The sequence below is a fragment of the Chenopodium album genome, chromosome 24 (genome assembly GCF_948465745.1).
Source record: "Chenopodium album chromosome 24, dcCheAlbu1.1, whole genome shotgun sequence".
Lineage (NCBI taxonomy): Eukaryota > Viridiplantae > Streptophyta > Magnoliopsida > Caryophyllales > Amaranthaceae > Chenopodium > Chenopodium album.
The window spans coordinates 1,161,949-1,189,231 of NC_137857.1; the positions used below are offsets into that span (position 1 = coordinate 1,161,949).

At 35.5% G+C, this 27,283-nt stretch overlaps 1 protein-coding gene across 3 annotated transcripts; it reads right to left on the bottom strand.

Moving 5' to 3' along the window:
- Positions 1-1,762: 1,762 nt before the first annotated feature.
- Positions 1,763-21,165, bottom strand: LOC145611222 (uncharacterized). Of its 3 annotated transcripts, none has more exons than XM_081666522.1 (22): positions 19,964-21,165; positions 17,287-17,402; positions 16,419-16,627; positions 15,341-15,460; positions 14,178-14,282; positions 13,894-14,019; positions 12,142-12,197; positions 11,956-12,055; positions 11,583-11,700; positions 10,811-11,020; positions 8,884-9,214; positions 7,712-7,805; positions 7,049-7,157; positions 6,523-6,794; positions 6,261-6,388; positions 5,695-5,929; positions 5,140-5,328; positions 4,764-5,047; positions 3,030-3,204; positions 2,698-2,940; positions 2,249-2,340; positions 1,763-2,144 (listed from the first exon to the last, which is right to left on the bottom strand). In XM_081666522.1, exons 1-22 carry the CDS (start codon positions 20,809-20,811, stop codon positions 1,997-1,999), a joined length of 4,308 nt encoding a protein of 1,435 aa, XP_081522648.1. In that variant the 5' UTR covers positions 20,812-21,165; the 3' UTR covers positions 1,763-1,996. The 3 variants fall into 3 exon arrangements, with proteins under 3 accessions (XP_081522648.1, XP_081522646.1, XP_081522647.1); XM_081666520.1 differs by having other exon boundaries at positions 14,154-14,282; positions 19,964-21,164; XM_081666521.1 differs by having other exon boundaries at positions 2,255-2,340; positions 14,154-14,282; positions 19,964-21,163.
- Between the last annotated feature and the right edge of the window lie 6,118 nt (positions 21,166-27,283).

The window sequence follows — 27,283 nt, forward strand, 5'->3', positions numbered from 1 at the left end:
ACTTTTGGGTTTTTGGGATTGTAATCTCATTTTATTTATTTCGAATCAGAATCATCTGTCCCATTTTTAGTGATATCTTATCCTTAACTTAAGATTAAAACCGATATCTGATCCTTTATTTAAGATCAAAACTGATATCTAATCCTTTATTTGAGATCAAAACTGATATCTAATCCTTAATTTGAGATCAAAACTGATATCTTATCCTTTATATAAGATCAAAACTGATATCTAATCCTTTATTTAAGATCAAAATTGATATGTTACCTAGTTTGTTCTAATTAAAATCTTCTATCCTAATTTTAAGTGGGTGTTTGATGTATCTAGATGATTCTAATAAAAAAAAATATCCTACAAGTGATATTAGAAGGTTTAAATTTGATAATAACATAATTAAAATATCATAAATGGTATGCACACTTCAATAAGGGTGCGTTTTAGTCACCTCATTTTTACTTATCTGAATTTAATAGCCGAACTTATTTTAGTTATAAATTGAACTTGGGTAGTCCTTACTAACCCTCATCACAACTTATCTGAACTTACCCTGATGTGAATTTATCTGAACTTATTTTTCCTGAAATAAGTGAAAATAAGATAACAGAACAAGGCCTAAATGGTAAATGACAATACGCCAATACATATCATTTACGAATATATTTTTGTAATCTTTAATTATTTATTTCGATAAATAAATAGATAATTATAATTAATAAAATATCATACAACATCTATCCTACACCATAGTAATCAAAGAACGGCAAAATGATAATTATACATATCAATATATAATTTATATTCCACGCGCTAATTAGTAGACTAGAAAAGGCATGATTGGTTGAAATATAAGCAGGTGGAAAATAAAAATAAAATGCAGTATAAGAAGTCTGAGTCAGCATTACGTAGATATTTAGATATGATAAAAATATAGTCACAAGTTCAACCAAGTTGACAAAGATTGTTGTTGGCATTGAGTCACTCTCAACCGCCCAAAATTTTGGATTTTTTTTCTTTCAATGGTTTGGATTTTTTTTCTTTCAATGGTTTGGATTTTTTCCGTATTAATTTTAATGTATGAGAAATATTTGGAGTCATATATATGTCGCAATCAAAAAAATCTTCATAAATTGCATCTTTGACTCTTTGTTATAAAGTTGGGAATTTGGGATCCACCAATTATAGCATATTCTAATACAAAGGGTTTATATTTAACCTTCATGAAACATTATATTTACATACATCGTATAAATTACATTATCTTTTCACAGTAGTTAATTGATAGCTAAGCTTAGTGTTTAGTTTGATAAGTTGTTAAGCAACCATTAGCCGAAAGGATAAAGTTCACTATAGTTGTTGCTTTACTTTTCTAAACCTTTCAAATACTTGCAACACGTTTCATAACACGCTATTTGAAAAAGTAGTAACGGACAAATTACGCTATAAACTTTAAACCGTGGCAATTTATCACTTTCTTCTTATTGGGCATGACATCGAAGGGGTCAATATGATGCTAGATAAGGGAAAGGTCAATAAAGCAAAGTTCAGTTTCAATGCTTTGAATGTGGTGAAGCAGCAAAATGAGTTGAAAGAATAAAGGATTGCAGTACAAGTCTACAAGGTGAAGAAAGCAAACCAGCTTGAAGGAATCTGTGGCATAAGACGACGACATTTTCTTGCTTTAAGAAGATGAATTGCCGAAAGAATGTGTATAGGGCTGTTTATGGAACATTTGACTCATTTATATATGCACTTGCTATGCATGTATCTTTCAAACTTTAACCATTGATGATGTTATTTACAGCATATTGACAAGAAAAAAATAGCTGCTACAAATGAGTCCTCCCCCCACTCGGCCACCCCACACAAAGGGGCAATATACATTTCTCACTACTATTCTAAATTAAAGCCTTATCACAATTTACAAAATGTGAACGGTAAAAATGTAAGAAAATTATAACGACCTCGATTCCAATTATTCTCGACAGTACAAAAAAAATCATGACTGCCATAATTGGTCAGGGTCCTTGCTGTATAATGTTAGATCCTGGATCTCCTGGTTTGCAACATGGTAATCGATAAGTCGGGCTTGAAAAAGCTTGCACAAAATTAAACTTGAAGGCAGCACCCACCATTCGCTTTCTTGCCTGCAGTCAAAATATAGTTAAAAATGACAAGACAAAAGTGAACCAGAATGAGTAAAGGATAATATCAGAATACTAAGGGCAAAAATATACAAAGTATAATTTACCCTTGCCTGCTAAAATTCCAAGAATGGACGTCCCCAGGTTTCTTGCTCGGTTGAATCTTATAATGAACAAGCCCACAAATTAAAGCAGTGAACTGTCACCAACAAATTAATGTAACCTTTAAGCTTCAAGAAGTTGCAGTATACGATAGAAATGTAAAAAAATGATTCAGTGATTAAATACTACCTCCGCTTAACTTTAAGTTGCAACTTTGGGGTATTATTTGTGAGACATAAAATATTCCAAAGTTACAACTAAAAGTTAACTGAGGTAGTACATACAGTATGTGGTAAAAAGAAAATCCCCTTTATAAAACATATGGACTAATGTTCAATCATTTGACATTGCTTAGAAATTAAACCTCATTCAAAGCAGATGTATTTGACCTGAGCACAACCACAGAAATTTCTATAATGTGAATCATAACCATATTGTAAAAGTAGAGACTTACCACATTGATAAAAGAAGTGATGTTCCAAAGAGCATGAATGCGCGCAAGACCAGCAGTTTTTCTGGGTCCTCTGCTGAACAAAGCATTTATCCCAGCGGGAAATGGAAGTAATATTCCAAGAGGAAGGATGAAAAGAACCATAAAAAAGTCCAGAAGTGAAATAGAATATAGCTGAATCAGCGTGAGCACAACCAAGCTAAAATCTGCTAGCAATAGTGTTGAGAGGGCGAGACCAATTAGATCCTGCAATCACACCGCACGAAAGAGGTATGTGTAAAAAAGCTACGGCAATATTTCTTGGATCCACAATAGTTACTAAGAAATTGAATTACCTGATGACCAGCGGGCTTGGTATTACATGCTAAAAAGTTGAAAAGACAAGAAATGTTCCAACTATTTTTAAGCATCTGCAAGCTCTTTTCTTGAAGAATATATCCGGGAATTTTTTTATCTACCATCTGGAGTTCAGAGTCTTTCATGTGGTCCACTTGATCATCTTTATGAATCCTGCATATGTGAAAGAGAATCAATAAAATTATATCCTACACACATAAAACAAAAGTATCAACACATACACCACATAGTCACATACAACAGGAATTCTATAGAGGGTAGACATACATAACCAAGGACATGGATTAGCCTTTTTTCAGTTGGTACACCCTTAATTATAATTCATGCGAAAACATAATTTGGCTGTTCAACTTCTTAAATTAAATGGAAATTACATCCTGCACATGGATCACGATGGACATCATGGCCCCAAACGAACAAGTCCAAAATTACGAGCATTTTCTTCGTGGACTATGAACATATAGTTCGAAATTATGAAAATAAGCAAAAACAATTCATAATCTTCGAACTATTATTCATAATAAGGTGCCCTCAAAAAAAAAAAAATAAGGAAAATGACAAGTATGTTCAAAGCAAAAATTACGAGCATACAGTTCAACATTATGAACATCGAAAATAGTTCATAATCTTTGAACTATACATTTAAAATCTCATAGCTATTTGTTCATTCGGGAGCACAATGCATGATATATATTCAAAAGGAAGATTGCTTGCAATAACCTACATTGTCCTCCATAACTGACCAAAATAATAATGAACCGAACTGTACTAAAAAGAGAGAGTTATCACTGTCCCGGGAGGATTATGCTGGTGTGGTATTCTTGTTCTTACTCCCTTTATAGCCATTTCTAGATTTAGGCCTTTACCATCCCTCAACCATATTTCCATCACTTCCAACTAGGAAATCTTGTCTTCTCTATATGATCGAAGGGGAAGTTTGGTTCACCCACATTAAAAAATAAGTATGGGATTAGAATCAACAAGCTCATACTCATATAACAGCCAAAAAAAGGCATTTCAAAACCTATGCCATAAATCCCCTCGAAACCTATAACCTAAAAAATCGAAGAGGATAGGTAAATTAAAGAAAAAGCCGCCATCATTGGAATCAGGGTTAAACTAGTTCATATTATATTTGACTCATTCATCCTCACACTTGGACCATCAATACCATTCTCCATTGTCCCAGTGTTGTCGGCAGCCGGCACCACCGTACCCATCATTATCACCCTCTACATAAATTTGGAATACATATTCCACCATCTCGAGTCATTTAAACTCACCTAATACAATTACCAGCAGAGAGATTTCTTGGAATTGCAGGCTGTGGGATTTAATTTTCATCCAAAATCTAGAAGCAGGTGCCATCATTCCATTAATTACCTTAAACTGTATCTGCTACTAGTCATTGAACTTAAGCAGGGGTTAAAGGAGTACACTAGATCAAGGTAATGCCAGACTCCAGCAGTCTAGCATTTCGCTAATACTAGACTATATCCAAAACAAAACAACACTCAACCTAACTCCATTTATGTTTCTTTTCAATTTCCCCCTTTAGAGCCAGGGGGGTGGGGGGGAGGGAGGAGTTTTGAGATATGCGTTTAAGTATAAGAGAAGTGAAAGGTCCGAAGAAAGTGGTAACAGAGCATACATGCATTTCAATGCAGGTAAGTAAACATCTGGCATAAATCAGTTCGGCATTCTGCCTTTACCTTGATGGTGGCTTCGGAGGAAGGAACCTGTCGATATTACCACCAGATGGCTGGGCATTTCTTGCTCGACACACCACAAGACCAAATTGAGAATAGCCAATAGTAGTTGGCTGAAACCATGCAAGATCAACTCTCAAGCCATGAATGCTAATGACAGGGTTCCCTAGGGTTTCAAGCCAGCTGACAATAGGTTCAAAGGTTGACTTCAGTTGACCACGACGAACAAGACGCAATTGAGCATTGAGACCAGCTACAAATCGATACCAAACTGTGGGTGGCATAGACTGCAACAGAGCGACAAAGAGGCATATAGTACTCATTCAAAAGTTCACATTCTCACAAGTCTATACTGAATTCAAGCAAAAATAATATTTACCTGATTTATAAGGCTAGTTAAAACATTATCATTGTGAAGAGAGAATGGAGTCATATAGCTTCCATCACCTCCAAATATCAATGTCAAAGGTAAACGCTGGTTTAGACGAGGCGGAAGGTCAGATCGTTTTTCATCTCCACCCAGGTAGAAGTCCAGGTATGCAAGCATCAAGTCTGAAGTAGCAGATAGCTGGAACAGTAAACCAAGTCAAATCAGGCCAGACAACCTAAATCAAACTACTGATAAGTGAGTTGGTCTAGTCAGATAGCTGTATTATTATAAGAAGTCTTCCCAAGTGAGCACATTATACATAACACTTATGACTTATCATTAAAAAAAAAATTTTAAAAAAAAATGAAGCAACTCACGATTCATATATATAAATACATCTTTAAAATCTTGGGAAAAAAACATTTAATTGTTTATTAATCTCAGAATACTTTCATTTTTCCGTCTCCAAAGAACAGATACCCAAACTGCTAAGCATACATGGAGGACAAACCCAAGCAGAGTCAAAAATTGCTATTGAAAATTGAAAGGAGGCAAAAAAAAAACCTTCAGCCCTTCATAAAGAGCACGAGAGCGACAGGAACGTAAACAGGAGTGATCATACTCTGAACGGACAAATTCACGTAGTCGCTGTAGCTTCTTTTTTCGACACCACTGCAGCCATGACCATGCCAGTGGATATGCTAGAACAGAGAGAATGCTGTGCACCGATCCTTCCCACCACTGATAAGAAGCAACTCCATTTATTTCATCAACAAAGCGGATAAATGCATCCTCATACCTGCAATTTGGATATTTCTCACAGATTAAAACAAAGTTGCAGCTGATGCATTCATATACACAAGCAGGGCATTTTTAGTCTGGCTCAATTCATCTCTTTTGCAAATTAACATTTACAAAAGTATAGCACACCCACTTTATCATCTTGCTATCTCTTCTAAACCCAACCAAAAAGTTTGCATGCCAAGATAAGAATCAATCTGAATAAGTCACATGCGCTAATGTCTCTATCAGACAATAAATAGGAGTTATCATGCTCTCATACGATTTCACACTAGCTGGTATCTCAAGTAAATAGATGTATGCCCAGAAAAGAATCAATGGAAACCTACACTATCTCTTTCACTTGATCTGGAGGAGAGTGAGGTAGATGCCACGGCTCACTAAATGTATTCGGGCCCAGGAAATACATTCTATGAACATGGCTCTGTGCTTCCTCGTTTCTATTTGTCTCCAACACCTGGAACACAGACACTAACACTTGTCACAAACACATAATAAGGATGAAGTTAAAGGTGTATTCAAAAGGAAAGGATTACGAGCAGAAGCAGAAGCTTTGCTAAGACATATAAGAGCCAAGAAATAGATGCCAACCTCATTCAAGGACTCAAGGAAAGGAAAGGAATGGTCAAGTTGAGTACGTCCACGATGGGGTAATAAACCTGGAATATCATCCCCGGAAGCAAACTTCATCCGCGCAACACTAAGAACTAAAGCCAGCAGGATGAGGATACTAAGAAGGAAAAAACAAAACCACCACGGCCCACCAAATGTGTACACTAACTCTTCCAATGTTGTGCGGCAGTGTGGCATGTGATATCTATCAGATACACACTTGTAAGGACAAGGTGTTTCAGTAACACCACCTGTAAAGAATATAGAGCCAGAGAAAAAAAAAAAAAAAAAAAAAAAAAAAAAAAAAAAAAAAAGGAGTTATCAGCTTTACCCAAAATCTAATGATCTCTGAGAACCTGAGGCACTACAAATCAATTATACCACATAGTAAATAAAAACAATCAGAGACATCAATTCTCAAGGGCACAAAAAAAGAAAATAAAACAGGTGATAAATAACATAGCACCATACTTGAAAAGTTAAAAATGATAAAAATCTGAGATACCTCGTTGATGAGTATACATGCCACGATCTGGAAGCTCATTAGCTGGGCAACTACGACAGAGGGTTGCATCAGAACCGGTGACATTTTTGAATGTGCCAATAGGACATTCCTGTGATACAGTAAAAATAAATTGTCTAATATGCAATCATCAAACACGTCTGAAACTCTAAAAGTATTTTCAAACAGCTAATGGCAGGCAATGAGCAGGATAAAGCTGACACAAATATCGCAGCCAGCATCCTCTCAGAGCTATATGTTACTTGGACTCGGGTACCCTATCCGACACAGGTATGTGTCTAAGCATCTGACTCGGCTATTTTGTGAAAAATTTCCATGATTTTGAGCTAAAAGTGAAGTGTCCGGGTGTCATACCCATGTCCGCGTGTCGAGGGTCCGACACGGGTACGTGTGGTGAAATGAAGAGTCCGAGTAACATAACAGTTGTAACTAGATGACACTTAGCTGACTTAAGTTTACCTAGACATTCTAGTTTTCTAAAGGACATATAAAGAATGAAATTAAAACACACGTACAAGATCATGAGACAAAAACACTTAAATGAGATGAACTCATCTTATTAAATCCTTTTCGTCATGACAGGTTCCATGATGTAAAATGAAACAGACAACGTTTTGGTAATCAACAAGAAAACGATAAACCTACCTCACAAAAGATTCCATGGAGCCCAATAGGGCACGCCTTTCCAGTGACAGTTCCTTCTTCCCCAGGATATCCTTCACTTTTGCCCGGGCCACCTCTGTATTAAGAAGGCATTCACTTATTACATAAAAACACTGAAATGACCACCAGAACAACAATTAATTTTAAAAAAGCATAACTGAAGTATGAACCAAACTAAATCAACATTAACCCAATGTACAACCCCCAGACCCCACCAAAATTATGGACTGAGTAGCCTTATAGTGTTATCCCTCCACTATGGCAAGGCTACTCCCTTGAGCAAGAACACACAACAGACATAACCATACATAAAACGCTACCAAAACCCACTCTAAAGGCTCACCATGACTAGACCTCTTTATTTCTCAATAGGGTGAGTCACCAACCCTTAAAATAGCCAAATTCAACCACAACAAGGTGATGGTGCAGCAAGCTCATTCAATGAGGAAGAAGAAACAAAAAAGAGAGAAAGGAGAGCTTTGTGGGGGCAAATGATAGGGAGGCAGTGGTTGGATTATTTTTCGACCTATACAAATGAGCCCCCCACCCAAAAAAAAAAAAAAAAGAAGTTATTTCAAGTAGGTAGTTTGCAGCTTTACAGTCTAAGGAGAGTTGCAAGTTCGCAACAATAAGTACATTTTTTGACATGAAAACATATCACGAGAAATAATTTATCCCCTAATTATAGTCTAAATTATTCCCGAGTATTCTATTGGCTCCAAAGCAAAGAAAACTTTAGAAATAGATATACAGGTCACTACGATAGACTAGTGCACCTTGGCCCTTGCTTCATGTGGTCTTCGGTTGCTCACTTGCTCTATTACGATGTAAAGCAGGATGAGACTTTTTCTATTGCATTTATATTCTCCAGAGATTCTATGGGGGACTCCTGTCTCCAACTATTGAAATCTTTTCTAGTTCATTTTGTCCATAAACTTATCTGTTTTCTCAAAGAAATTTGTTCAACAAAATTCATACCATATTCCAAGCATGCCTTTGATATATAAACATAAAGGGAAAAACAAACCAGATAGTCAAACAGGAATGTAACAACCACAGACACCAAGTATTAGGGCATGACATCAGTGGGCAATACATGCTTACATATATATAATTTATAATTAAAACCCAAAAGTTGACAGCTGGATACTAACCGAACAAGGATTCTGCCACTCACACTAGCAATGGGCTGGTACTTATCTGCAACTGGAATGTCTGACCAATGAAAATGGACCCTTCCTCCACCGCCACCACCACCACCATTTGGGCTACCATTTCCTCCAACAGCTGAAACTGCAGAATAATTCCCAAGACGCAACGTTTGAACAAATACAAGAATGGTTCCACCAGAACCACCACCTGGGCCATTACTTGCAAACACTGCACCTCTTTGCTTTGTTATACCTTCTTCACAACTCTGCCCATCAGCAATTAATGAACCCTCAATATTCATACTTGGCAAAGAGTGCTCCAGGGACCCCATCACTGATCACGATAAAAAAAAGGTATTTCAAAAAAATAAATATATATATAGGGTAATGAGAATCATATAAAGAAATATAGTCTCTACTTTTTTTACAGCTTATAAAACAACAACCCCAGAAGGTAAGAAAGGGTACAATGCTACAACCAAGATAAAAGAAGAGATTTGTTGTTCTAGTTGAGATGTACAGTAGAAAAATAGAAGATAACAGGAATATTTTATCTAAAATCTGATCAATAAATTAAATTCCCCCTAGAGCTGTAAGGGGGCAGTGGGCACACACATGTAATAGATGCTCCAGGAGAGTGAGCGTTTTAAAAATTCCAAACTCTGACATGGAACAAGTGTAAATATTTTTTGCAGGAGACAGTGCAAGTTTCTTCCCAACAAATGTTATTCGAAGTTGCTAGAAACTATTCCTCAAAAAAAAAAAAAAAAAAAAATAAATAAATAAAGAAAGAAAAAAAAAAAAAAAAAAAAAAAAAAAAAAAAAAAAAAAGTTGCTAGAAACTACAATAAGCCAAAATGTCTGACTTAATTCTCTTCCAAAGAAAATCAGAGAGCGGGAAGGTCAACTATATGTAAACCACAACTAAAAGGGTTGGCTCCATTTTAATGATAGCCATTTTGTTTCCAGGTCTGGGAACATAGAAATTCAGAAGTTTTAATTTTACCCAAAATAAATCATCTTTCAGGCCACAATCAAACCCATAATGTAATAATGTATAGTTGTAGAAGCCACTTCCAAGAAAAATCAAGCACAATTAACTTCCATATCTCAAAAACCAAGCATTGTCAAGTTGTATTTCCACCACCAGAAACTATTCTACATAATAAAGGCTCAACAGTTAAGAGGGATGCCACAAGATAGGCAGAATGCAAGTGCCATTAAAATTTACATCAATTATTTGCACAAAAGCGCAAGGGACAGAGGGTGGGGGTTTCCTTTACCCATCCTCAAAAACGCATTAGGATAATTCTTGAATGTCTAATTAGCACTGTAATCGAAAATGATATAAACAGGAAACATACGTGAAACATTTGTTATATAAGTGTTGTAAATATTATAGATATATGGAATCTACCATAGGAGCAACAGCAGAGACACTTGTTCGACGACTTTTAGGAATTTTCATGACTAACAGCAAAGGTGTAATATAACATAAGACCTAAATAGCAACACGAACATCACAAGAGGAAATATCTGGGAAAACAAGAGTTTCTTTTATATACAACCAAAAGAAATGATACTTGTCCCACACGTGCGATTGTCAACAGATGATACATGTAGTTATCGACATTTGTCATGCATGTTTGCCAGAATTAGCCATAAGAAGGGATAATGCGGGTAAATATTTTCTCATCCTCAATACATATAAATGAAATAACCCATATTTACAGAGAATTCTGCTTGATATACAAGTAGAGCCTATTTCATTGGTCGAAAAACTTCAGCAATTATAAGTGAAACATCAATCTACCCCCACTAATTCTATCAAAACAAATAGATCAAGGATGAAGATGAAAAGAATAAGGAAACACCCATACAATACAAGGTTGTTACTCTTATACATTCAAAGCCAAAAAATAAAACATACCAATGATACCACCACCAGCAGTTGATCCTGGTAAACTATTGTTTCCGCTACCACTACCGAGTTCGCATGGCAAATCAGCATCTCCATACGCACCACCACCATCAGCAAATTTCCCATCACAAAATCCATCTCCACCTCTCCCACCATGTCCTCCACCCCCACCAAGACCATTGCTGGAAAGGTTTCCTTGACCAACACCTCCAATGCAGCCTACACACATAGCAAGAAATCATCACTCCTAAAATACATATTCCAACTCCAAGGAAAAGAGAGAGAGAGAGAGAGAGAGAGAGAGAGAGAGAGAGGGGGGGGGGGAGTATTGTAAGTTTTTCAAGGGAAAAAAACACGGTACAATCTTTGACAAGCCCAACAGTTCTCTCCTCCTCCCCAACTTATGAGAATCATACAGCATCAAGTTAAGCAACTTGGTTGAAAAAGACGAAGAAATTAAGACTCTGTTTTGATTTACAACATTTTCCGGGAAAATGATTTTTCCCATTTTCTGTTGTTTGGTTCGTAAAGGGTGGAAAATAGTTTACCCAAGAGTGGAAAATCCTTTTGAAAGAAATGCCACATTTTCCTTCCTACTACCAAGTACCAACATCCCTTCTTATCTTCCCATCCATCTCCTTAAACTCACATTATTTTCTTTGTCTAATATCCTTCTTGTACAAAACAAACAAAAAAACACTATTTTTACATTATGCAGCTTTCCTCTGATACATGTCAAAAAAAAAAAAAAAAAATAGCAGGAGAGACCTAAGAGCAATACCCAATCCAGATGCACTAATTGTTCCTGTATGTGGAACGGACACAGATCTGACCCAATGGAAATGGACAACGGATCCTTCTACAACACCTTCAATGCTAACATCTTCAACACGACAAATCTGCATTATAAAACTTTGTCAGAGAGACATGAATGTGAGTCGACAAGAGTGAGCAAACAAGAATTACATCCCTCCAATATGGATAGAAGAAGCTATTCCCCCCCCCCCCCCCCCCCTCTCTCTTTCCACAAAAAAAATAAAAAAATAAAAAATAAAAAAATAAAAAATAATAATAATAATAATAATAATAATAACAACACAAAGCACTTTATCTAGATCAAACTTGGCAAAGCTATTGTTCTTATTAATCTATACCTGTAAGGTGAAGGGCAGTGAGGAGTTCACATTACAATCTTCAGGTGGATGAAGTATTTCCACAGGGCATTCTTGCCGGTCACAATACAGATGGGGGGAACTGGAAAAATCACAAGGTGCAAAGTAAGCAGAAAATATATCTCGAGGAACCTAAAGAATGGTTTCAAAGGCCAGAGACTAGCTTACGCTTCATGATTGCTCGCCCTTACCAAAGGACCTCGCAAAACTGATTCTGGCCCAACCTTCATAAACAAGAAGTATGATCTAAGAACATTAATAAATAAATTGCAAATGGTTTCTCAAGAACAACAAACGAATCTAGTAACATTGATATTTGGCTTGATGAAAACTGAACACCCACACCTATGACATCTTACTATCTTAGAACCTACTCCCTGAATTTCCCAAAGAAGGTTACACTTTCCATTTTAGCCAACTGTTAGTCTGCTACACTTCACTTTCTATGGGTGAAATTAATTTATTACTTCTTTCTCCACGTACCTTATTTATTATACTTTCCTCACAACATTTTACTACTATATGTTATTTTATTCATTACTTACAACTTCCACAGTTCCACTACTTACAGTGCGCTATTTAATTTACTTACAGCTCAGTACTTAATCATCTTCTTTGTTTTTGTGTGAAAAGTGAAGTGCAACAATCTTAAAAAAATGACAGTACCTTTTAAATTTACATTTCCATTTGTCAATACACAAGCAAGCTTCTATTACAGAAAGAAATAACATATAGATGACGAACAAGATGTCCTCAATGCAACATGAGAGCCTAAACATAATTAAAAAAAATAAAAATAAAAATAAAATACAAAAAGGTCGAGAGAGCTCAAGCCCACTTAAGCAATCCTTTTTTTTCCAGAGAATTACCATCATTAACAATGATGAACTTCAACTTTCTAGTACCACATTCCAATTTACTCCCAGGATTACATCTAAGTAAATAACAAGCCTCAGCTATTATATCATTGAGTCAACTAATATGGTTATTCATTTCCATGGAGTACAATCAGTACATTTAACGTACGTTTCCTATCAAGCAAACAGACAGACAGACGGTAATGACTATGCTTCAAACTTTGAAACAGATGAATAAAAAAAACGACAATTATGTTCAGCAAATAATTCACTTTCTCATTTGTCAATTGTCATGCACACATCAAGGTAGTTAGGATCGAGACTCTACATTGGATTGGTAAGGGGAATAGGATCGTAATTTATAAGATCCTAATAAATAACAAAAAAAAAAAAAATGTGATAATATTGCTACAGTGACACAAAATTGCATGTTTATTAGTATTAATCATAAAAACATTGTTTTGTTTACATAAGGCTAATATTTGAGATTTATTAAGTGTACAAATAGCTAAAATCTTTAACACAAGTTTTAATTGATAAGGTATGGCAAGATTGTCGAAAAAAAGACTTCACAATTAATCGAATTCAAAACTAATTTATAAATATGTTCTTTATTATTTTCTTTTTTAAAGCACAATATGTGAATATAAACTAACTAGTAATAGAAAATATGTTAAAACGGTCAGAATATTAAACTATCGTCTTACATAGGATCGGATCAGTGAATCGCAAGATTGCAGAATCACATTATGATCCTATCATCCAAAATTATTTTTTAGCCATGGTTGTAAGATCCTAAGAATATTAAGACCATACTTAAGATCCGGATCGGTGATGTGTTTATGGATAGTAGAATAATCCGAGAATCAGGAGTCAGGACTTTAACAACCTCACACACATTTCATTTAGTCAACGTAATTTCAGACTCATTTATTATATGTTTGTTATTATTTCATTGAGAAACAAGCATTGGAATAAAAGATAAACAAATGCTTGCTAGATTAAAAAGGATAGACTGCCCAACAACGTTTCGATTATATGACATTGGAGCAAAGGAACTCACATAGATACTGAAAAATAACGAAAGCACAAGACGTTGAGCCTCAATAACATTTCCAGGGCCAGTCAGATTCAAGAATCCTTGTCCGTGAACTCCCAGATTTGCTGTAGAATGTATTGCAGACGATTCCTAGAGACCAGAAAAATGAGCAGGCCAGTAATCCCAATATGGGTGTTATGTCTCAACTAAAGTTGCAACAGTTGCTACAAGTTACAACTGAATAGTAGAACAGTAATAAATAACAAATGGTTAATTTTAAGTACCTTGAGAACCAATAGATTGCTGACCTCAAGAAGAGAAGTAGCCACAATTGCATCACCGCTGCCATCTATCAACATTTGTGAGTTCAACATGAGGTGCATCTTAACAGTCATACGTAAGGCGCCATATACCTGAGAAAATTGAATATAGTAGGTTATCAGACTTATCACTATAGAACAAATTTAAATGGTGAACGATGAAAGAAAAATCATCAACATGATTACAAACCAAAAATTTAGAATACTACAAACTTGCAACAGGTTGCAAAAATGCAAACAAATGAGCATAGTGCAATATAAGAACATACAAGATTTGTTGCACGCTAATTCAGCACATACAAATTTTCAATGAAATGACTGTTGTCACTTGCATGAAACATGATGCTCTCTCTATCTATAGTCAATTTTGTATAACATTAAGGTTATTTCAGTTTTTTAACTATTAAAAATAAAAACTTTACACAGAATTTACAACAAACTATAAATGAATTCAATTTCACAGCATAAAGTGCAAAACGTAGATATTGACATTCATGATGGACCTCAGGTGTACTATAATATTTGTCAATTAGAGTTATATAGAAAGAAGAGATTGTCTTTTGAGAGAAAAAGAGCAAAGAGAGGGAAAAGTCTGCACAAACTGTCATTAAAAAACAAAACAAAAATAAATAAATTAGACAGCACTCCTCACTTCTGCTATTTCAGACCAAAGAAAGCTGCCTTGAAACATTGGTGAACCAACAACCAGAGAGGCCAAAACAGCTCTTAATCCAAAGGATAAAATAAAAAATTTTGTTTTGGGAAGATCCTAGAGATGTATGCTAGCGTAAAACACCAAACGATCGCTGATATAGAACTGTGCCTACAGAAGAACCAAAATTTTCACTGTCCAGAAGCAGCAATTCAGAGTTATAGACCACAGGCATATAAAAACATCACATGTATGCAATTTGGTGCATGTTTGACAGGTAATCTCATCATTAGCCCTTCAATGGACTAATACACAATTAAAAGAGAAATTCCGAAAGTAATACAGTAGGCTCAGTGATGCTGAACTTCTTCATCTTAAGTTGATTGGTTGTGGCTTCCTCTTTCAAATTGTAAGGCTTTAGAAAATTAGAAGGGCTTTAACCACTATCATATCTAGTAATGACAATCATAGTGACAGGAAAAAAAAAAATGTAGCATACCTTAATCAACGAGTCACTCATCAAGAGTTCTTCTGCAATTAGTTCGAATGCTGATGATGCATAATGTGCTAGGCCAAAGGTCAAAGCTGCGCCAGAGGACAGAGTAAGCTGTCCTTGGACCTGTTTAAATTAAAAATATACATAAATCAAGATGAAACGAGAAGCAACACTGAGTAAGATCTAACACTTGCATCGACACAAAAGATTAATCCTTTCCACAAAGGCTAAACTCCAATTAATCACATTACTAGGATTAGCCAATTACTCCCTCGTCTCTAAAAGAATGACCCTTTTGGCCAAATTTTAGTCCCAAAATGTTTCATCCCATTTGCATTAAAATACCCTCCAATTTGCAATAATATTTGTGCAAAATTAGCTTCCCCATGTAAATTTTGCTTTTTTACAAATCCCATATCAATTTACCTTTTCAGTGTACTTTTATTGGCTTTCCCATACACTTTGTACTTCCCACTTAAGTTTCTTAATACACGTGAAAAATGTCCAAAAGGGTCGTTCTTTCGGGGACGGAGGGAGTAGTAAACTGCATATTGCTCTACCATAGGCCTCCTCAAAATCCAACTTCAAATTGATACCCTTCCAAATGTCTTGTATGAACAAAACACATTAATAATCAAGAGAAAAAAACAATAAAGAAAAAAATGTTCAGCGTTTGATCTCAAAAGTAAAGAATATGATTTTAAGGATAAGAAATCAGGAATCAGTTTGCGAAGTTGTGTAAAATCAGGAAAGCGACTCAATTGTCCCATTATGATAATCTAAGGGTCCATATACACATATATAAAGTTCATATCACATCAGTAAAAATATGGTATACTAAACATAGCCAGACTTGGACACAATATTTGCAAATGCCTACAAATAAGCACCAGAGAATCAGAGATGACTCAATAGTCAATACTAAAGGCAATCTTTAACTGCATGATTGAATCTTAGAATAAAGCAAAACATTTTTGTTTACCAAGTGAATAAGGTGGGGCAACATACACAAACTCAGGGCTGAAACAAAAACAATTACCAACACCACAAAATAAAATGCTCAATTCAACACATTGTTTACCTGCACACGACTCCAAAACAAAGGAACTGTAGCCTTTGCCTGATTCTGTATGTAGACATTTGACCACAGTGGCTGATTAGGGAATTCTAGGAGAAGTGTGTTTGTGTCCGTTGACAAGTTGTGATTGTCGATAGTCAGCCTCCGAGGAACATGATCATAAAATGTACCAGCACCACCTGAGTTTTTAGGGCAACCAAAACTTCTCCCTCCTATAAAATAAAAAATAAAAAAAATTACTATATGCCTGAATATACCATGCATAAACAAATAGGAGAGACTGGACACGGGAAAGATCTATGAGTCCACTGGCAAGAAAAACTAACTACCATCTTACAATTTCTGTCCATAACCTCCTAAATTGAACATAAAATTAATAGCGGCATTACTTCTACGTAATGGGAACTGAGCCCTGTAAATTTCCAAAGTCACATTATAGATCGGGAGGTAGTGTACCTAAATTCAGCAATACAAAGGTCAGAATGTAAGACATTTGATCTGCCCCTAGTTCCATCCTTGTAAATGTTCATGGATGAAGTTAGCAATACAACAGGTACTTGGGAGGTTCAGCAGAAATATTAGAACACAGTCACAAAAAGGCAGGTCAGCCACTGATTTATTTGTCACCATTGCAAAAGAAATCCAAGAGAACAAAATTTGATCAACAACAAGTTTATGCTGGATCTCAAAAACCTAAATCTTCCACTAAATATTTTATGTATCTTTTCTTCCTACAAGTCCAGAGCAGAAAAACAAATGGTTCTTGTTGACAGCAGTAGTCATATATTTTATCGATACATCAAAGAAAAAGAATACAATTAGTTAATTAGCCTATATAAAATTATTGAAAGGTAGCATGAAGGATTGTTACCGTGAACATAATATTCTTGATCATCACGCCTGCTAAAGATGTTGATGGAAACTCTTCCACCACCTCCTCCAGCAAAGCCATCACCTCCAGATGCACTTACCCGGCCATTTCCAGCCCTGCTCTTTGCAAGGAAAATTATAAGGGTAGATCCAAACAGCAGATTGTAATGGCAATGTATATATAATGAAAATCAATGTGGTATATGCTGTCCCAAAAGGTTGGTGATTCCGAGAAAGGGTGGAAGAAGACACTATTGAAAGGAGCAGAAGCAGAGAGGAACCACAATTCAACTAACCATCCTCAAACATTTCCTATGCTTGAATTATTGTCCCTCTGGAGACAACATAAATTCAAACAGCACCAAGCATATTCTACTAATTCAACAATTTCACTGACATAATATAACTTCTGGACGAGAGGAAAGCTTCCTCCAAGTACATTCTTCTCCCTTCCACATAGATGTCTCCAGTCTCCCTCATCTTAACAATTTAAAATTTCATGCATTCTGTTCCTTGGACAAAAGAATGATTGGCACTTGGCAATCTAATTCCTCATAGGGGCCATAATTGATGTCTGGCTTATAAAGAAGTCATACTGGAGGGGAATATGAGGGAATATAATGAAACATTATTGGAGCTTGAACAGTATTATATGAGTTTGTAAATACTATATTGTAAATGAAATATAACAGAAAGCTACACATCGGAATAATTTATATTCCTAATTATAAGAATATGTTGGGCTCTGAGTTAAAGCTTGAACAATCAAACAGTTGACACTACAATCGCTAATTAGAGATGAGACTCAGCTGCAAAACCAAAGTGAAAATCCAAATCTATGACTGAATCAAAACAAGTTAAAGAACTAAAAAACTGATGTACAGAAGCAGCATTTCAAGCCCCTAATCAAGTCTCTATTGAAGGGTGGTGACCTTTTATTTTCCAAAAATCTTCTACCCTCTTCCCTCAAGCACCCCAAATGAGCTCAGCTATTTAATTTCTATTAGTCCCCACTCACATCCCAAATACACAATGCTGAGTATACCATCCACCCTAACCTAGAGAGTGAGAGCGAGAGAGAGATGAGATCTTTCTAAATGTACTACAACCAGTTAAATCCTGTCACTATACCCATCTCTTCTCGCTTAGCAATAACAAAAAAACAAAAATGGTGAATAGAAGCATGTCTCCTACCAATCTGCCATCAAATGGTTTGAGGTCTAGAAGCATCTAGCCTTACTCCAATAGAGAAAATTTAAAATAAAATTAAAAAGGAAAAAAAAAAAAAGTAACATAGCATTTTCAAAAAGAATTAACTTAAGAAGGAAGGAGAGTTGGACCACTAGCAATCAAGCATTCCAATCTCAACTCTAAACAAAGGCCCCACTTGAATTTCATTGTGATACTAACAGTAACAAATTCATCACCCTGATGCCTCTAAAATAGGCTCCTGCCTTGGTTGGGGCGAGAAGATCAATAGTAAATAAGTAACCAACATTCCCCGTGCAATAGCTTAGAGGTTGTTTCTAACTAACCCTTAATCCAATAACAATGACCTTCTACAGCATAAAACCTGCAACACCACAATTCCTATCCAAGCCTCATTTTTCATTCATAAATCTTCCACTAGATCATTAGATAATTTCCCTAAATTGTTTAACTAGATACTCCAGAGAGCAAGCAGTCTGACTAGAAAATGAAATGCAAGGAGTTGAAGCTTTGAAAAACATCAGGTAAAACCCCATAGATAAAGATCCTGGCACGCTGCAGAGCACGGGGTTGACAAAGAATTGCTGAACAGAAAAGATCATTTCCTGAAACTCTAAGAACAATGTATAGAAGTGAGGCATAAGAGATGAAATAAGTCCACTCAATTGTCACCTGAAGTTCTAGGTCAAAACCAGATGCTGAAAATCACCTGCCAAGAGAATACAGCCAGGGCGTGCCATAGTACAATTGAAAAGCCCTTCGGAAGATATGGCAATGGACGGCACCTAAGTCCTACCTAATATAAGGACTTGCTGCACAACCTGAAGGGTGGTGCTATTATGCATCTTTTATCTCTTATTAGTTATGCCATATCCTTTCATGAAGGTATGGAGCTTGAAGTGCTGCTTCTATACATTAGTTTTTTTTTTTGTTCAAATATGCATCTTTAGTCATGAGACTCATGACAAGAATATTAACAACTAAAAATGTTTACAATAAGCCATAATGCCATATCCTTTCAAGACGGTATGGCCTAAGAGGCTGAAATAGTAATTATGGAATGGGCCAAATCAAAATTCTGCTTATTATCCAAAAAAACTTTGCTCCAACAAAATAATGCTGAGGCAAGCAAAGCCAACGTCAAGAATCAATAGTCACAAGACATTAGGTCTAAAAACCCTCAACTCTTTAATGTTCATACTTGTATATTTCTTACTCGAATAACAGACATAGATAATCTATAAAAATTTATAACCATTTAACAAACAAAAAAAAAAGCCATCTCATATGATCCTAAAAACCTCCCAAACATCTAACTCAACCCACCCAAAGGATTACAAGTATGTACAAAGTTACATAACAATATAGCCTGTAACAAAATATCATGATAAACCATCAATAGACTTAACTAAATTCAGAACAAAAAGAAATCAACATAAAAATCCATAATTAGAGGAAGCAGAACATACATTTTAGAAGCCTTTATAAATATGCTACCACCTGAACCTCCTCCCCCTTTGATGCCCGTGGTGCCGCCATCAGCCAGAAGACTGCCATCCATTTCAATTGAATTAGTCATATTTAACAGTATCCTCCCACCACCTCCACCGCCATAATTCTCCCCTTTACTTGTAGTCCCACCGCGGCTGCCAAAACTCCACGGCTTGTCTACCTCAGACCAAGCATAGGCATCTCCACCCCACACATCCTCAGGAAGCTTTGAATTGTCTGCCAAACAATTAGCACCCCTCCCACCATGCCCGCCACCGGCACCCTGCACCCCGACAGGCGTCCCACTCGTCTGTGCAGGCGGAGGACCACCCAAAGCACTAACATTAACTAGAGAGCCTTCAAGAAAACTCGCATTCTCGGCCACAACCCAGAAAGCTCCAGCAACTACAGTAGCATTCCTACCCAACTGAAATTCACCACTCAAATTAACAGTTATTGAACACCCAGCAACAGGGCAACTAATAATCACACCAGAATCAATCTCTAAATTACCACTCCCTTTTATATACAAATCATTTGATAATTCTAAGCTAGAATTAAGCTTACAAACACTCTCAAGCGATCCAAATCCCCTAAGATCACCTTCACACGACGCCGAAGGCGGTAACGGCGGAAGCACCGGAGGTGGCGGCGTCGGAGGAGAGTAATCCCCATGAAATTGATACGAATTCTCAACCCCACTTCCAATAATCGAAAACCCATCATCATCAATTGAATCAATTGCAAAAGTATAATTCAAATTCAACCCAACTATAATAATCATCAAACCCACAAAAATTCCCAAATCTCTGCATATTCTCGACATTATAGTTCATGTAACTGACAAAAATTGAAACCCCAGAAACAAAATCAGAGTAAACCCTAATCAGAAACAATGATCAATTCCAAGAATTGATAATAAAAATGGGGAAAAGGGTAGGAGAGAGAAAGAGGAGTGAGAGTAAAGGAGTGACGTCGAAGGAGAGAGAAAGTGAAAGGTGGGAACTTGGAAGTGTATAGTGTAATAACAAGGAAGAAGAAAGCAATAATACCCAGGAAAGAACCCAACTGAGCTTTCCTGGGTTTCGTTGATTTGGATAGAGAGAGAAACAAGAGAGAGAAACTTGAAGTTGGGTGTATTTATTTTTATAATTCCATTTTTATTTATTTTTTTTGCTTTTGTTTTTCGCTTTCTTGCTTCCTTTTTCTGGCTTTTTTCTAGTTTTATTTTATCTCTTGGGCGGTTTGGTATACAATAAGGAATTCAAGATGGTGTTTTCATGAGGTGAGTGGGTGATAGCGACACACTGACATGTATATTACTCAATTTGTTTGGAAATACGGAATAATACTACTCTCATTTTCTTATCTGTGTTTTATTCGAAATTTTAACGGGTTTCAATGAGAATAAAGTTTAATCTATTCGTATGTTAATTCAAAACATAGTCATGTAGGATCTTATTATCTTTGTTTTGATTTTTAGTTTCTAAACAAGGTGATTTAGAGATTGGTGAGTAGGTGATAGTGACACGCTGGCACGTATATTGGTCAATGAATTTTGAAATGATAGTCACGTTGTCCTTAACACAAAGACACATTAACGGTCTGACACGTATGTTAATCATTTCCTTTGGAAATAACAGTGGTGATATAGTGACACGCTGATAATATGATATGTATGTTTGTCAATCCTCTCACCATTAATAAAATGTAACTCTCATTACTGATTATGGCTCATTAAGATAAAAGGGACAATTTATTGCCTAAAATCTTGTGTCGGTCAAATTAAGTTAATTAATTCAAGATTGAGGAACTACTTGAGAGCTATTATTGTATTATTATATGCTTAACTATAATAATAACCTTATCTTCGTGAGGTGAGTATGTGAAACTAACACGTCGACACGTATGTTACTCAATCTTGAAAATAATACTCCTTTCATTTTCTTTAGTTTGTCCAAATTGAAATTTTATGTGAAATCTATTTAAAAAAATGTCGTATAATTTAATACTTTAATATGATTTCTATACTTCAGAACACTATAGTCACGTAGGATCTTGTTATTTGTTGTGATTTTATTTTTTTTTCCAAACATGTGTTATATTAAATTTGGTGAGTAGGCGATAGTGACACATATGTTAGTCAATCCGTTTGAAAATAATTGTTACATTATCTTTAACACATTAACACATTGGCACGTAAGTTAATTATTTTGTTAGAAAATAATAACATTGTCCATAACACAATGACACGATCTTTACATGAACACCTTGAAAGTTTAATTAGTAATATTCATTGTCGATGAATAATCACTGTTGTCTTGCGTGTTTAACTTTGTTTCGTATTCTTGTCACCTTATCTTACATATATATAGACAAAGATGTCTCTAATTATGTAGCAAGCATGATCATATATGTTGGCAAATCATATCTCTCATATCTCTCAACTTATAATGAATTATATATGCAATTATACATCCTCACTTCTTACTTACAATAAGCTCCAAAATTTTCTCAATATATTGTAATATCATTAATATGCTCATTGATGTCGCAGTACTTCTATTCTTCTCGAAAATTTTTATGGCCCATACCTTGCATAAAACATGTAAAGACTATAGAAAAGAGAGGTAAATACAAAAAGTCTAAGTACAACAATGTGTGACATTTATGTCATTTATAGTAAATATAGATGGAAAATACATGATCTTAAAGAGCAATTTTAAATTTATCTTGCTTAAAAAAATGTATATCTTCAAGAAAGTGTTTTTACAAATGACTTACTTTTTTTTTTTTTTTTTTTTTTTTGTGACAGGAAGAATAACAAATGACTTACTTGCTAGAATTGTTATTTACCGAATGCTTTGGTGCCAAGATGGCTTCCCCACTTGGGCCTGATACTCAAGAGCCCATTAAGGTTTTCAACTAAAGTAGTGTAAATTCAATTAGTATTATGTGCACCATGGTGCACCTAACATTTAGTAAAAAAAAGTTGAACATTTTACAAAAATTGAACATTTAGTAAGAAAATATAAATATTCACAAAAGCTGAACATAAACATGCAATATTTATGTTCATATCTTATAAGAAATGTTAATTTTGTATACAGTAAATATCTGGTTTATATTACAAAACTATAGAATTATTACGAGTCAGACAAACTTCTTTCAAAATTTGTTTGACTCGTAATAATTCAAAATTTGCGATTGTTCAGATTTTTTTTTACTAAATATTCAAATTTGTTATAATTTATATTTTTTTACTAAATGTTCAAAACTATAGGCGTGGTGCATAAAAAACCCTAAAATTTTCTCTGTTCTCTCTCTTCAAACCTAGCCACCATATTAAATCTTAAGGGCTGCCATCGATTTTCATCGATGGTAAGCCCAAAATTCTTCTTTAATTTAATGTTTTGGCCAATAAAAATCACCACCAGTATGATGATTATAGTCAGTCCCTCCATGTAGGGTTTCGTATTGTTTGTTTGTTTGGTTTTAGTGTGTGTAGGGATACAAATTTAGAACATTCGTCTTGTAAATTTGTGGAATTGTCCGTCTGTTTGTATAAGGGTGTAGATTTAGAAGATTCGCCTGTCAAATTTGCAGATTTTGATGATCAATCAAGTTATATCTATTTTGCGACTATAAATCAATGGAGCTCCGTCAAGAACGATGCAAAGACATATAAAATTATCCAGGATCAGTTCAGAAGCGATGTCATTAGTTTAGGGGTATTTAATTCTTGTATTGAGATTTTAGATCTCTTAAGGGATGATTGTAAGTGCCGAATGACTATTATCATTTAATGAAAATCACCCCCTCCCTATTCCATTCCAAAAAAAAAAAAAAGGCGTGGTGCATTGCGATTGTTCAGTTTTTTTTTACTAAATGTTCAAATTTTGTGATGTTCGAATTTTTTTTATTAAATGTTCAAAATTCACGATTGTTCAGATTTTTTTACTAAATGTTCAAAAGTATAGGCGTGATGCATTGCGATTGTTCAAAAAAATTTAACTAAATGTTCAAAATTTGTGATGTTCAGATTTTTTACTACATGTGCAAAATTTGCAATTGTTCAGATTTTTTTACTAAATGTTCAAAAGTATAGGCGTGATGCACCTATTTCAAGGTGCGCCATGATGCACCTTAAAATTTGCGGTGTAAATTTTGGGCCATTTAAAAAAGACAAAACACCACTAGTCCAAGCCCATCAGTAAAAGGTTTACAAAGAGTGAATTGATGATGAAATTTTAATGGTGGATATAATTCTTTTGTTTGTTTATACTTGTAAGTTGTAACCCATCATTTATTTTTAACGGTATTTGAGAAAAGTAGGTGTCACATGATAAAATTAACTTAAAATGAGGTTGAGCGATTGTTAGGAGTATAATTAAGTGAGTTATGAGTATGTAATAGTACAACATTCCCCAAAAACTTTTTAATTGTAGTGTGTTACAAGTAATGTGATATTTCCATTTTAGACTAGTGTTGCAAGCATTAAAAAAGTGGAACGCTAAACATCGCCCGTATTTTACATACTAACGCCCGCAACTAAATATACAAGTACCACTTTGCCCCTCTCCTTCTCACTTTCATCCATTGAACCTTATACCCTGAAATCTTCGTTAACATTAGCTTATGGTTGTTCTCGGTTCTCCTCCATTGAAGCATCTTTCATTTCAAACAATTCATGGATTCTCTAACACAATCTAAGTGTAATATTGGTAATACACAACACATTGCAAATCCTTAAATCGAACACATAATAAGTCCACCAATACACAAATACAATTTCAACATAGTATAAGATTGATATTTGCAATAAATTGCTGATTTATTTCACATACTATACAAAAATGTAATTATAAAGAAATCCTTAATCACAATAAAATTAACAAATAATTAACTGGATTAGAATTTCAAATTCTTCACGAGGCATAAATGGGTAGCAAAAATCATCATGTTCAGCCGTTCAGGGACGAAAAGTAGTCGGGAAACGCCTCAAAATGTCATAACCCGGAGGTGGAAACGCCTGAATTTTTCGTTTCCACCTAAGAGCTATGAAATCTATAGGCGTTTTTTTGCTGGAAACGCCTAAAGATTTCGTAACCCGTAGGTGGAACGAAAAAATCAGGCGTTTCCACCTACGAATTACGAAATATTTGGGTGTTTTCTCTATTTTTTTAAAAATAAAAATTCAAAAAGCTGCTACTGGTTATGGTTGCTGGACGGCTGGTGGTGTTTGTGGTGGTGGCTGGTGATGAGATGGTGACTGCGGTGGTATTAGTGGTTGGTAGGGGAGATGGTGGTGCTTCATGGAGATAGCTCCGAAGTTGCTTAATTATTATGGATGAATTAAGAGTCATATGGAGATAATTACAAACTTGTTTCGTATTATCTGCTGCAATGAGCCAATGAGTTATGGAGGAGACAACCTGACAGGGTAAAGTCGTATCCCCTAATCAAAAGTAATTACCTAAATCCTCTAACTAAAGTAGATAGGGAAGTAGGGTCGAATCCACAGGGAAACTGGTCTTTCTACTCCTAATTAATTAAAATAATCTAAATTATTAAAGTAACCGATTTGTTGTATTTAATATGAAATTATACTACGAAGATTAAGTTTAGGGAGAAAGTCGATAATAAGAAGGCCTAGGGTCACAGGTTCACCAATAATTAATATTCCGGGATAAAACATAACAATTAATTAATCAACATTGCACAGATAACATGATTAACAGGCTCTCGCAATTTACTAATCAACATAGATCTAACAGGCTCTCGCAATTTACTAGATCTAAGTTCCTATTGAAATTAGCCTTTAACATCAAATTAACATCTGCTCGATTCATTAATTCAATATTGCTAAACATTCACAATCAAATTACATCTGCTCGATTCATAACCCAATTGCAAAGAATTAAAACAATTCAACAAGAAATTACCATGCAATATCAATAATCAACAATAATAAATTATCCCTTCATATTAATTATGGATCCCCCTAAACCCTAGAATTAAACTACTCGGACATAATTAAAACTAAACAAAACATAATAATTAAACAAAACATGAAGGAATTGAATGAATAAAATACTGAGATTAATTAAGAGAGAAATCGCACCAAGACGGCGGAATTACAATAGAGTTAAGGAACAAGAGAGAATAAGTTTTGAGAGAGAAAGTCTAAGTAGTGAGAGAGAGAATTAAAATCTAGAGTAAGAGAGATGAAAAAGAAGTAGTAATCTTGCCTAATAATATCACATTAATACTAAGCAAGCTTATTCGCTAAACAAAACTAAATCGGAAAACTAAACAAGTCCACAGCCTACTCGCGCCCGGTCGGGCAGTGGCTCGCCCGACCGGGCCAGCCTTTTCTCTTCTCTGAAGGCTTCTCGCGCCCGGTCGGGCGCGTCTTCGGGCGCGGGACTCTTCAAGGTGCTGATCCGCCCCGCCCGGTCGGGCGCGCCTCCGGGCGAAGCTTCGTAGCTTGGGCGAGGCCTTTGGGCCTCCGAACTCCACCTTTGGGCCTCCGAACTCGGCCCAAGTGCCATCAAACTGAGCCCTTAGTCACCGGTCGATAACTCCGATCGGTCTTGGGCTAACGAATTGGGTCGCGGTCTTCCAACACTTGTAGATGCTCCTCGAAAACCCGGGAAAATGCTCTAAGTACGCAAATTCCTACAAAACTCAAGCAAAACTACCAAAGTACTGGAAAACACAAATTAGTAATAAAAGTGGCTCGTAGGAGCCAAAAACACTACTAATTACGACCAAGGGACGGGGATAAATATATATGTAAAATGAACACATCACAACCACTTTCATGGAGAATTTAGCTTCAGAGTAGGTGCCTCCAAAGCATGAGAGTGAGAAAGAGAGGGCATAATAGTCCATTCAAAACAAAATGCGGGCGTTAGTATGAAAAATGAGGGCGACGTTTAACATAACCCTTAAAAAAACAGAGAAAGTATTAATTAACAAAATAATAATTAAGAACTAACATTATTGAGGCCATTAGCTAAGCTAAACTGAAGTAGGAAAGTAAAGTGAACTGAAAATAAGTCCAAAACATGTCTAATAAAGTTAAACATCACAAACAAATTAAACTTTCACTAAATAAAGGAGCCTCTGAGAGTGAGGGATAGCTCAAGTGGTTAGAGCTTCCCTCCCGGTTCCAAGAGATCTTGGGATCGATTCTCATCATCCGTCCTTGTGGCTCTCTAAACACCAAAAAAAAAAAATGAGCCTCTTTTTCTTTTTTCTTTTTTTAAAGCGTTCTCTAAAATATCTTCATT

Excerpts from the sequence above, each read along its gene's own strand:
- LOC145611222 (XM_081666520.1), bottom strand. The coding sequence starts at position 20,811 with ATGTCGAGAATATGCAGAGATTTGGGAATTTTTGTGGGTTTGATGATT. Across the intron at positions 16,628-17,286 it reads TCAAGAATATTATGTTCACG|GAGGGAGAAGTTTTGGTTGC; the intron begins GTAACAATCCTT and ends TTTATTTTATAG. Across the intron at positions 15,461-16,418 it reads TGTTTTGGAGTCGTGTGCAG|GTCCAAGGACAGCTTACTCT; the intron begins GTAAACAATGTG and ends TAATTTAAACAG.